The 12,036-nt window shown below is 35.7% G+C and overlaps 3 protein-coding genes across 3 annotated transcripts; all 3 read left to right on the top strand.

Annotated features, from left to right (window-relative positions):
* Positions 1 to 1,173: 1,173 nt before the first annotated feature.
* abhd6b (abhydrolase domain containing 6, acylglycerol lipase b) lies at positions 1,174 to 4,821 on the top strand. Its single transcript, XM_067372358.1, has 8 exons — positions 1,174 to 1,308; positions 1,662 to 1,818; positions 1,928 to 2,041; positions 3,587 to 3,719; positions 3,823 to 3,980; positions 4,067 to 4,121; positions 4,210 to 4,310; positions 4,547 to 4,821. Exons 1-8 carry the CDS (start codon positions 1,190 to 1,192, stop codon positions 4,727 to 4,729), a joined length of 1,020 nt encoding a protein of 339 aa, XP_067228459.1. The 5' UTR covers positions 1,174 to 1,189; the 3' UTR covers positions 4,730 to 4,821.
* Positions 4,822 to 4,915: 94 nt separating this feature from the next.
* Positions 4,916 to 9,307, top strand: kctd6b (potassium channel tetramerization domain containing 6b). Its single transcript, XM_067372359.1, has 4 exons — positions 4,916 to 6,044; positions 6,219 to 6,268; positions 6,479 to 6,543; positions 8,249 to 9,307. The coding sequence occupies exons 3-4, from the start codon at positions 6,517 to 6,519 to the stop codon at positions 8,933 to 8,935; spliced, it is 714 nt and encodes a 237-aa protein (XP_067228460.1). The 5' UTR covers positions 4,916 to 6,044; positions 6,219 to 6,268; positions 6,479 to 6,516; the 3' UTR covers positions 8,936 to 9,307.
* A 298-nt stretch (positions 9,308 to 9,605) lies between these two features.
* On the top strand, positions 9,606 to 10,469 carry LOC137009819 (small integral membrane protein 4). The gene is made up of 2 exons (XM_067372361.1): positions 9,606 to 9,925; positions 10,209 to 10,469. Exons 1-2 carry the CDS (start codon positions 9,772 to 9,774, stop codon positions 10,298 to 10,300), a joined length of 246 nt encoding a protein of 81 aa, XP_067228462.1. The 5' UTR covers positions 9,606 to 9,771; the 3' UTR covers positions 10,301 to 10,469.
* Positions 10,470 to 12,036: the final 1,567 nt, after the last annotated feature.

Here is a 12,036-nt window from a genome sequence, read left to right as displayed (position 1 = left end):
ATAATTATAATAAATACATAAAATATATAAGCATTGTATACGTTTTTTTGTTTTGTTTTGTTTTTAAATATATTATCATTCTCCTCAGATTCCTTAATTTTTTTTTTTTTTTCACTATATTTAATGCAAAACTAATTTAAATGCCTGGTTAAAATCACACATTTGAATTTCAACTCTGAACAAATGTGAATTGGTTTTCATAACTTTACTCACATGCAGTGATGCCTTTAGACATCTGGAGGATTTCATTTTGTGAAATTATTATTTTTTTTTTTCAGAAATTTGTAAGCAGTCACCATAAATGTGATACAAGCATAAATGCACCTAAATGGCTTTAAATGTTAAATGGAATTTATATGCAAAAAAATCTTTTATTATTCCATTATTAAATGCATCATAGTCTAATTTTATTTATTTTTCCATTTATTTATTTGTTTGTTCATTTAGAGTTAGGAAAATATTGCATTTTCCATCTGAACTCATTGATTTCTTGTGATCACGGGATCACCACACACAGTTTTCTCTGGGGTAAGCAGACAGCTGACTTTTGTTATATTATAAGCGCAGGGAGCACACTGACCAGCTACAGTATGATGTCTAAATGGAACTTTTAGGATCTGTGATTTTGCTTGATTATGACTGACTTCTCTGAATGACGTCAATGTAGGATTAACCTTATGAAGTAAGTTCATTGCTCTCAAACGGTTGCAAATCTATTTGTTGAGTCATAGGGCAACTGTTATTATTCTAATGATTTGTACTTTTAACATCAATTCAAAGCTTGTCCTAATAATAGTGAGATATTGTAATTGTAGATTATGTTCAGAATAGTAAAATAAGTCTTTGAATGTATAAAAACATTAAGCACAAAATAGATTTATTGTAGGCAGTGATATTAAAATGAAGCGATAAACTGATAGTCATGTAAATATTTTAAGCGCATGGTGAGATATCTAGGTTACATGTATTGATTAGATACAAACAGATGCTGCCAGACCCTCCCCTATCCCTCACCCTCTTTGAATCTGACCTGAATATATGCTGCCTTATAGCAGAACAACAAAGGTATTTTGAAGTTCTTCATCATTCCCTAACATTTTTAATTTTTGGCAATCAGTGCAGCATTTCTGCTTGTAATTGAGTGTTGTATTATTCTACAGGGAGCTTACTAGATAAATCCAGAGTTACCATGGATCAGGATATGGTGAATATGTTTGCCATTGCTGCAGGGACTCTTGCTATCCCTCTCCTCCTTTTCATGGCCTCCTTTATGTTGTGGCCATCATCGCTCATCAAAGTCTATTACTGGTAAATACCACTTAGAATACTATATACGTGCATTCCAAAAAAAAAAAAAAAAAGTTTTAGGATTTAAAAAAAATAAAATAAAATTATAAATATTTCTGATTTTTAAGGTCCCTAATCAAATATTTTTTAATCAAATTTGTGACTGACATTTATTAATCTTAATTGTTTATATATATATATATATATATATATATATATATATATATATATATATATATATATATATATATGTATATATATACATTTTTGGCAGATGTTATTTACCAACAGGTTTGCAGTGATGCATATTAAATGTGAATGCACATATTTTTTGTTCATATGTTCTGACCTGTGAACATTTTGTGTTTGTGTAGGTACTGGAGGAGAACTCTGGGTCTGCAGGTACGTTATGCAGACTGCGGAGGTTATCGCTTCTGTTACTCGCACAGGGGCAAACCAGGCCTCAGGCCCTCTATACTCATGCTGCATGACTTCTCTGCTCATAAGGACACATGGCTCCCCATGGTGAAGGTATAGTATGTTTACATGGCTGGGGTGTGAGGTAGAAAATGAAAATTCCATGTATAGTATGTTGTTCATTATAACAGCGATAAGCATTTTGTGTCTTCATCTTAAACAGTACCTTCCCAAACATCTGCACCTGCTGTGTGTTGACATGCCAGGGCATGAGGGGACAACACGTACCAGCACGGATGACTATTCAATCCAGGGCCAGGTCAAGAGAATACGGCAGGTAATGGCTGGATGGGTACCTTTTATACAGTGTTAGGTACTGTCACAATCACAGTCAGTTCCTGTCACTTCCTGGACTACATTCCCCATAATCCTCTCTGCCAATCACCTGCACTCACTCCACCAATCACTACACTAATCACCACATCCAGCTGCCATGCATTACCTGGACCATAAAAGACTCACACACTCATCACCTGATCGCGAAGTCTTGTTTTCACTCGTGTTACATTTCTGAGCGTTTCCTTGTATCCTGTTTGTCTATCTGTGATTGATCTTGCTTGATTCCTGTTTTACGACCCATTGCTGCCTGCCTCGATCCTTGCCTGTACCCTGACTACGACTCTGCCTGTTCCTTATTGCTCCTGTTTGTTCCTGTTTGACCCTGCCTGAACGACCACGCTCACTTCTAATAAAACGCTGCAGTTGGATCTTACTCTGAGTCCTGCCTTCGTTACAGGTACAAATAGGTGCCCTATATATATATTTTTTTTTTAAAAAAAAACATAGAAACATAAATACTGTTTGTTTTGAGAACTATTAGATATGCTTAAATTATTTCAAATAAAATGACAATTTACATAATCATCATTCAATTCATTGTTGTAATTACTACTTTTAATTATTAACTAATTTTAATACCAAATCCAAACTTAATTTAGACAAAAAATTTAGACTAGAAAATAATAGACATATAGAGTTTTAAACTGTATGTACCAAAATTTGGTAACGGGGATACAAATAAATTATTCACATACACTATCGTTCTAAAGTTTAGCGTCAGTAAGATTTTTTTTTTTTTTTTTTTTTTTTTTAAAATGAATTAATACTTTTATTTATTCAGCAAGGATGCATTAAATTAATCAAAAGTAACAGAAAAGAATTGTATAATGCTTCTTTTTCAAATAAATGTATTTTCTTTTGAACTTTCTATTCAAAGAATCCTAAAAAAAAAGTAAATTTTGTTTTTCTATGAAAAGTTTTTGTTGAGCAGCAAATCAGCATATTAGAATGATTTCTGAAGGATCATGTGACACTGAAGACTGGAGTAATAATGCTGAAAACTTCACATTATTGCCAACAGAGGAATAAATTACATTTTAAGATATATTAAAATAGAAAACATTTATTTTAAATTGTAATAATATTACACAATATTACTGTTTTTACTGTATTTGATCAAATAAAGTATGCCGTGGTAAGCGTAAGAGACTTCTTTCAAAAACAATTAAAAAATATCACCTTTTATATTATATTTCTATTACCTTAATTAATAAATCTTAACTTTTGAACAGTAGTGTAAAATGAATAGAAAATTAAACAGCTTGTTTAATATATGTAAAGCCTAAAGTGTAACCTACTACAACAACCTCATAAGGTTTACAATAAACTGTTCTTGCAGGTTTTGCAATTTCTTTCACTTTCTATTTGTTTTTAAAAAAGAATAAAGATTCATGTCTGAATTAATTCTTATGATCACAAGCCAGCATATTACATGTTTGTCTTGGCAGCATTTATGATTATTCCCTACTTTTACACCACTCAGTTTGTAGAGGCCATTCGACTAAACAGAAAGCCGTTCCACCTGGTGGGCACTTCAATGGGTGGCACTGTGGCAGGAGTGTATGCAGCCTGCCATCCCTCAGATCTCTACAGTTTGACCCTCATCTGCCCAGCCGGTTAGTCAATATATTTTGTCTTTGACGCAGAATGCATGGATTAATACATACAGACAAACTAAAAAAATACTACGTAATATCATGCTCACATTTTTCTCTGAAGGTCTGAAGAACCAAAACGAGACCAAGTTTGACTGTCGGATGCATGACGTGGAGCACAGCCAGTTCACACTGAATATTCCTCTTATTCCATCCACCCCGGAGGAGATGGAGGAGATGCTGAAGCTCTGTTCTCACGTGCGCTTCAGAGTGCCTCAACAGGTTAGTGACACGCATGTCGTGTAGAATTACTCTAGATTCAGAACACATCTTCACACACCATGTGTGGCGTTTACTTTTGTTTATAGATTCTTCAAGGCCTGGTGGATGTACGGATTCCACACAATGACTTTTATCATGAGGGTCAGTATGAATATAGGCGACCATGCAATAAGTGTTGTTTTGCATGATTGTACTTTGCCTAAAGTATTGTCTCTATAAACTACTACAGTTTTCTTGGAAATTATGAGTGAAAATTCAAAATATGCTTTGCATGAGCATATGCAGCAAATAACTACCCCTTTACAAGTCATCTGGGGCAAACAGGACCAGGTATGTGTAAACTTGCACACTGTTCATTACATACTTTATTTTAGTAGATGTAGTTTTTATTAATATTTATTAATGTTTATTTCAGTTTTGGTTTATTTTAGTACATTGTTAAACTAAATGAAAATGAGAAATGTTGCCTGGGCAACTCATTTTAATATTTTATTTCAGTAACAAAATATTTTTTGCATGGTTTTAGTTAACTATAATAACCCTGATATTCCTGTCTTTATTTTCAGGTGGTGGATGTGTCTGGCGCAGCGGTGCTTGCCGAGGCTCTTCCGCACTGCCGTGTTGATCTGCTGGAGAACTGCGGTCATTCTGTGGTCATGGAGCGACCGAGACAAACAGCCAAACTCATTTTAGATTTCATCATCTCTCAGCAGAACACAGAGAGCGCCAGCACAAAGAAGAAGTCCTGAGACGTCTCTGCTATCAACCGTATTTTGCTTATTAAATGCAGCACCCCACTGACCCTGAAGTGTGTGTGTATGTATGTGTGTGTGTGTGTGTGTGTGTGTGTGTGTGTGTGTATATATATATATATATATATATATATATATATATATATATATATATATATATATATATATATATATATATATATATATATATATATATATATAAAACAAACTTGGGGAGAAATTATATTCCTAGTAATAATGTTGCAGTGTTTTTCAGTTTGATTGATTAAAGAAAGAGATCACGCTTATAAAAAAAGTATATGGTAACACTTTACAATAAGATTTTTCTTGATAACATTAGTTAACATGAACTAACAGTTCATGAAGTGTGCATATATTAATCTTAATGTCAGTTTGAACGTGTATTAATACATTTTTAAAAAGTTTGATTTGTGAACCTGGACCACAAAACCAGTCATAAAATTCAACAAAATCTAAATATTGAGAAATATTGAAGTCCTTAGCAATGCATATTCACTCACAAAAATATTTTTTATATATTTACACTAGGAAATTTACAAAATATCTTCATGGAACATTACTTAATATCCTAATGATATTTGGCATAAAAGAAAAATTGATAATTTTGGCCCATACAATGTATTGTTGGCTATTGCTAAATATACACGGGCGACTTATGACTGATTTTGTGGTCCAGGGTCACTTTTGTTGACAATGACATTAGTTAATACATTGTGTGAGAACTAATGTGTTAACTGTTAACTAACTGTTTTGTATTAACTAACATTAACAAAGATTAATAAATGGTGTAAAAAAAAAAGGTGGAGTTTATGGATTTAAATACTAAAATAAGGATTAAAACAATATTACTTGCACTATAAACTGTGGATTTATTAGAAGAAACACACAATCATTTATATTTAAATTTAATTCATATTTATTAAAATATTAATGTATTAATTATATAAAAGTTACTACAATTATCCTGCTTGAATTGCTGTGGGCCCCTATAGCATCATTGCAGCATTTCATCAGTAGCTCTATTACTATGGCACATGTCCAATAAAGTATGATTTGCCATCTCCCAAAAGTTCTTGTGAAATTCTGTAGTTATGTTAGACTATTGCAAAGTAACATTTTATCCGCAGCCTTAAGAGACGATCTAGAATTGCATTGAATCGGCCGTAATGTACGCTAGTGTAGGTCACGTGACAGTGCGGCAGCTGTATTGTCGTCTTTGAGCAGCTAACCCTCAGTGTTCTGTGTAGCCGCAATCAAAACCGACGATTAAACCCCTCAGCTCTGGAGACGGGTAAGGATGAGGTTATCCCGCACAGTATGACTGTCCGGAAAAACCTTTATTTTATTAATTTACGTCACATTAGTAGTTAGCAGGGAGCTAGCTGCATATTATGGTAGCTGGCTAGCAAAGGTTCATGGTAAAAACGCTTCATTTTATTAAAACATGTTCATGTTTTAATGTTAGGTACAGCAGGTAACGTTACAATCGCTGGAAGTTCTTAACTCTTCTAAACGGTAAGTCTTTACGTTGCAGAAACCCTGTTTATTTGTCTTACCAAAACAGCTAGCATTCTATTGAACATCTAATTCATTGAGCTTTCTCACACAGAAATACTAATGTGTTTATCTTATTGTCATTATTGCCTCAGAAAACATTCAGAGACCCTTAAGTGGGTCTGTATATTTATGTGCCTTGATGTGTGGCTAATAAGTCTTTTTTTGCAGGTTCTGTGGGTCAGAGCGGTCTACCTATAGAATATCAAATGGATAATGGGGACTGGGGGCATAGGGTATGTATGTGGAGGAATATTTAACTTAAGTTATTGTTATTGTACTTGAAGTATATTGGTTATTAGCCAGAGTTGTGTGCCATACAGTATTGCAATTTGAATTTGAAGAAGTAGAGTTAAAAATAATTGAAATTTAGACATTCGTACTACTGAAATTGTGAAACTGAAAGTGTATTTTGTAAACTAGAGAAGACAAATTCATTATAACAATCTTTTAATGTTAAATGCGCAAGCTTGAAAATTCCAATGATATTGTTCCTCTGTGTTGTTCACTATTCTCATAGAATTAGAGCAATTATTAAAAGTTCATAGTTATGGTATTTATCATTGGTGTGAACAGGCCTTTACAGTTTTCTTGTACTAGATGATCCCATAAGTCACAGATTGCCATTGAAAATGTGAAAATTGTCATTCTTTTAATCAAAAGCCAACAATGTCTGTTTAGACCTGCAGCCTGTTTTGAATTGACTGTATTTTTTCTTAGTAATCAGATTGAAGGTTTTTCCATAACTGACATTCAAATAGGTCAGAGTTTCCATAGATAGATGGGCAGGCTGTCTTTCTGACTGCAATGTCTATGTAGCCTTCGAATTATGACCTATAAACTTTAAGCTTTTAACATCATTTTAAACTTTAAAGGTGCCCTAGAATCAAAAATTGAATTTACCTTGGCATAGTTGAATAACAAGTGTTCAGTACATGGAAAAGAGTTTCAAAATCCATTGCTTCCTCCTCCTTATGTAAATCTCATTTGTTTTAAAGACCTCTGAAAAACAGGCGAATCTCAACATAACACAGACTGTTACGTAACAGTCGGGATCATTAATATGTACGCCCCCAATATTTGCATATGCCAGCCCATGTTCAAGGCATTACACAAGGGCAGCCAGTATTAACGTCTGGATGTGCACATCTGAATCATCACTAGACTAGGTAAGCAAGCAAGAACAACAGCAAAAAATGGCAGATGGAGCGATAATAACTGGGCAGGGAGCGCGCGATTTAAAGGGGCTGCGCGCTGAATTGGTGCATAGTTAATGATGCCCCACAACAGGCAGTTAAAAAAATTAATTTAAAAAAAATCTATGGGGTATTTTGAGCTGAAACTTCACAGACACATTCAGGGGACACCTTAGACTTATATTACATCTTGTAAAAACTGGTTCTAGGGCGCCTTTTAAAGCAAAATGTAAAGCCTACATTTTAACAAACCATCCTTTTCTATTTCCAGTTCAACACACTGTAAGTTCTGTCCAATCTGATTCAGATTTAAGTGCAGGAATTGAAAGAACCATTTCCTAATTTTTTCCCAGATCCTGTTATAAGTGATGCGCCAAAATTTCAGCAACCAAAAATATTCTGCCAAATAGTTTTGGATGACCGAAACATTGGCGTTTAATTTGAACTTCTCCATTGATACATTTTGACCACGTCAGTGTCTACTTTGTGCACCTAACCTGGATAAACTACTGAATGGCGTATTGGTTTCAATTACCCAAACTTTATTTTTAATTATCTTTTAATTTCATTTTTGGTAAAAGTTTTGATTTAACACTACCTGTTATTAGCATCTTCTCTTTTTTTCTATTCTATTTTTTTTCTATCGCTATTAACAGGTTAGTTACATTAAAGTCTCCAATGAAAACACTTTTTTTATTATTGTGTGATGAGTAACATTAAAGTTTTTATTGTCCATCTCTTTTAGTTGACTCACCCAGTCACCTTAAATGTCGGAGGTCACCTCTACACAACCTCTGTCTCCACTCTTCAACGTTACCCAGATTCCATGCTGGGCGCCATGTTCCGTGGCGACTTCCCCACCACGCGGGACACTCAGGGAAACTACTTCATCGATCGGGACGGGACACTTTTCCGCTACATATTAAACTTCCTGCGCACATCCGAGCTCACTCTTCCTGTTGACTTCATGGAGATGGACCTTCTGCGTAAAGAAGCTGACTTCTATCAGATCGAGCCTTTAATACAATGCCTCAATGACCCAAAACCTCTGTACCCGCTGGACACTTTTGAGCAGGTGGTGGAGTTGTCCAGCACCCGCAAGCTGTCTAAGTACTCAAACCCAGTAGCGGTTATTATCACACAACTAACCATAACCACCAAGGTCCACTCGCTGCTTGAGGGAATATCCAACAGCTTCACCAAGTGGAACAAACACATGATGGACACCAGAGACTGTCAGGTGTCTTTCACTTTTGGACCATGTGACCATCATCAAGAGGTGTCTCTAAGGGTCCACCTCATGGACTACATCACCAAACAGGGATTCACCATTCGAAACACAAGGGTGCACCACATGAGTGAGCGTGCCAATGAGAACACAGTGGAGCATCACTGGACTTTCTGCCGACTAGCGTATAAAGTAGAAGACTGACAACTTTATGAATGTCAAATGTGGTTGCTGCTGTTTCCAATGCGATGTTTTAATATCAGTTGAGGCCAAGCAAAAGAAAAAGGGAATGAAATGTTCAAGATTTGTTCAAAATGAAAGCATCAAAACAATATATGATATAAATACATATTCAGATGATACTCAAGCAATGTTCAGTAATCTATGGACACCTTGACCATGTAAAAAAAAAAAAAAACTTGATTCACCAGAAAATGTTTCAGGTATTCAGTCATTCCATCAGATGAAAAATCTGTCAAACATTGTGCACTATGTGCAACATCAAGATGTTAGCGTGCATGTATTTCTGACACATTCTTTAAGTATTAAATGTCCACATGCTGTAAATAGAAATACATTTCACTGATTTGTTCATCAGTTTCATTTATAAAAAAAAAAAAAAGCATCAGCATGAGCCGATTGTCTTATTTCAGTCTATCTACTGAGAGCCGATTGTCTTATTTCAGTCTATCTACTGAGAGTGCTTAAAAAATATAAATCTTTTTTTTTTTTTTGACCTTATGCCAATGAGTGAGAACCCCCAATGCCAAAGACTGTATAAAAGGGACTTCAGCCCTCTCTTATATCGGATTTGGTAGAGTCCTGCCAGCGGACCTATCAGAACACACTAACCATGACGTTTACGCCGCCATGTTGTATTCCTGTTCTGTCAGCGCAGTGGATACATGCGTTAAGATCAATGTAGAAGGGCACAACTGAGCAGATGTTGTATTCTAGCGATTAAAACTCATTTTTATAAGTGCATATTATTGTGCTGTGCTTTAGAAGCGTCTAACTGGTAATTGTGTTTTGAAAGAAAGATGTTCAGAAAAAGTCGGAACCTAAAATATATATTAAGTCTTGTTCCTGGAAAAAGACGATTCGGAACGTACAGATTTTTGCCAGTGTTCTTCTGTATCGGGGGTGTCATGGAGTGGATCATGATTAACGTGAGAATAGGACGCGAAACGTTTTGTAAGTCAAATGTTATGTATACACACACACACGCCCCTCTCTTTGAAGCGTTTTGTTCATCATTTTGCGTCCTCTTTGCGCAGGCTTGCCACTGTGCTGCTTTTGCAAATCCAACGTGAATGATGATTTACTTTTAATGTCTATCATTTACTTAGGGTACAACGGTGGTACACAGTTGACTAATATTAAATACCCTATATTTATGTAAGCTTATATGAATCACTGTTAATTCTGTATTGGTGATTGTTATGGATAAGTGTTACATTATTTTCTGCCTCCACAGATGATGTCTACAGAAGAAAACAATCGGAGAGGGAATACCAACACAAGATTGATGGAGGCTTGATTGTGCTCACAGAGTCTGAAGCCAAATGAGGACACACTGGAAATACACGATCATCATGATGAGGAGACTGAAACCAACACTTTTGCACACTAACACACTCAAAATGGGGATACTAATATATATCAGGACAGATGATGTGCAAAAGACTGTCAGTGTGTTTCTGTGAGGAAGGTGCAATTTTTGTATTGACTAAGAGATAAAGATGGTTATTTATGCAATAAAAATGGTCTGTTCTGTGATTCAAACTAATACACTTTGGAAGCCTGTTTTTTACTACAGATGAGTACAAATATTTTTTTCTAAGTCATAATAATGAGAAATGAATCTCATAACTACAACTTAGTGACTTATTGTATTGAGAAACGCTCTCATAATGATGACTTAAAGGTAGGGTAGGTAATTTTGGTGAGGCTAACAATAGCAAGCTAGCTTTGAAAGCATGCAATCCCTCCCTAACTTCCCAGCCACGCCTCCTCCAAAACACATGAATGCACACAACACAGTCCGCAAACTGCACGGGAGATGGTATTAAATTACCTCATGTCTCAAAGCACATAGCATTACAATAATAATGAACTTACAAGTAAGAGCTCTGCAAGTTATTTATCACCTGAGTTCTGCAGATTCATTTCGGCATTTTAAGTGTTGCGTAAACCAGAGTCTGAGGATGTGAACAGCTCTGGGTAGAATGTCACAGGTGCCATCTTGTAATGACGGTTATGACATGGCATGAATGCAGCATAAGCTTGTTTTGGTTCAGGAGGAACTGTAAAAGGTGGCTGCTGTTTGTGGTGCTTGGTGAGCGTCTACAACTCTGCATAGCCTCGCAGAACACGCTGAGGATGTTTGATGTCTGTGTAAGCAGGGTGCACAGAGGTATGGAAATACATGGATGCCTCTCAGTACTCAAGTTGATTCTTCCTCGTTTCCTCGCTCCTCCGTCCTCCAGCTTGTGATCCGGAAACTGATCAAATTCAGCCATCTTGAAGGACATCTCAATTCTCTAATTACACCTCGAGGAGCGAGGAAGCTTCCTGAGGAGGATATACAGGTGTATCCTTCCCTCGCATCCTAAGGGGTGGAGCTAAGATGCGAGAAAGGAAACGATAATGCACAAATAAAAAAAGAGAAGCACCTTAAATGTTTGCTGCATCCCAATACATAATCGCATCTTGGTAAGATACAACATTTGAGCAGCTTTAAAGGGGGGGTTTATTTTTATATTTATATGATTAGATATTTGAATAAGCTGAAACACAATACTTACATTTAAAAGTGTAATTTGGCAATTTCATTAAAAAAAAAATCCTGTCGTGCAATGAATTCTGGGTTAGGCAAGGCCACAAAGGATCCATCTGTTGTATCCTTCATTTCACGGGACACGAAGGATGCATTTGGAGGCTGCATTTTAAGTCCTTGTCACGCCACTGGGGCACAATCGGCCTTCGAATGCAGCTTTTGAAAGATGCAGCCTCTGAATTGGGACCCAGCAGTTGACAGGCAGGTAGGACATCGTATCATTGCACTCAGACCGAATGCAATGATTGGATAAACATTTTTTGCTCCTGAGACTTCCACAGAAGATATATGTACTTGTTTTAATATTTAGACCACTTCAATTATTGATTGCTATCAGGTTGTGAGAGAGTTTCAACCAGTATAACAAAAAGTTTTTATTAAATAAATTGCCTACCCTACCTTTAATATCTCATAATAATAAGAAAATTTCTTGTTTAATTTTTGCTTATCTCATAATAAGGAAAAA

The sequence above is a fragment of the Chanodichthys erythropterus genome, chromosome 20, assembly GCF_024489055.1.
Source record: "Chanodichthys erythropterus isolate Z2021 chromosome 20, ASM2448905v1, whole genome shotgun sequence".
Lineage (NCBI taxonomy): Eukaryota > Metazoa > Chordata > Actinopteri > Cypriniformes > Xenocyprididae > Chanodichthys > Chanodichthys erythropterus.
Note: the sequence above shows the minus strand (reverse complement) of the source record. Positions and strands in the feature narration are given on the sequence as shown.

What these genes read in the sequence shown, in the direction of transcription:
- abhd6b (XM_067372358.1), top strand. Translation starts at nt 1,190, where the DNA reads ATGGATCAGGATATGGTGAATATGTTTGCCATTGCTGCAGGGACTCTT. An exon ending in CTCATCAAAGTCTATTACTG is followed by an intron (nt 1,309 to 1,661) that starts GTAAATACCACT and finishes GTGTTTGTGTAG; the next exon opens with GTACTGGAGGAGAACTCTGG. An exon ending in GACCCTCATCTGCCCAGCCG is followed by an intron (nt 3,720 to 3,822) that starts GTTAGTCAATAT and finishes TTTTCTCTGAAG; the next exon opens with GTCTGAAGAACCAAAACGAG.
- kctd6b (XM_067372359.1), top strand. Translation starts at nt 6,517, where the DNA reads ATGGATAATGGGGACTGGGGGCATAGG. An exon ending in ATGGGGACTGGGGGCATAGG is followed by an intron (nt 6,544 to 8,248) that starts GTATGTATGTGG and finishes CATCTCTTTTAG; the next exon opens with TTGACTCACCCAGTCACCTT.
- LOC137009819 (XM_067372361.1), top strand. Translation starts at nt 9,772, where the DNA reads ATGTTCAGAAAAAGTCGGAACCTAAAATATATATTAAGTCTTGTTCCT. An exon ending in AATAGGACGCGAAACGTTTT is followed by an intron (nt 9,926 to 10,208) that starts GTAAGTCAAATG and finishes CTGCCTCCACAG; the next exon opens with ATGATGTCTACAGAAGAAAA.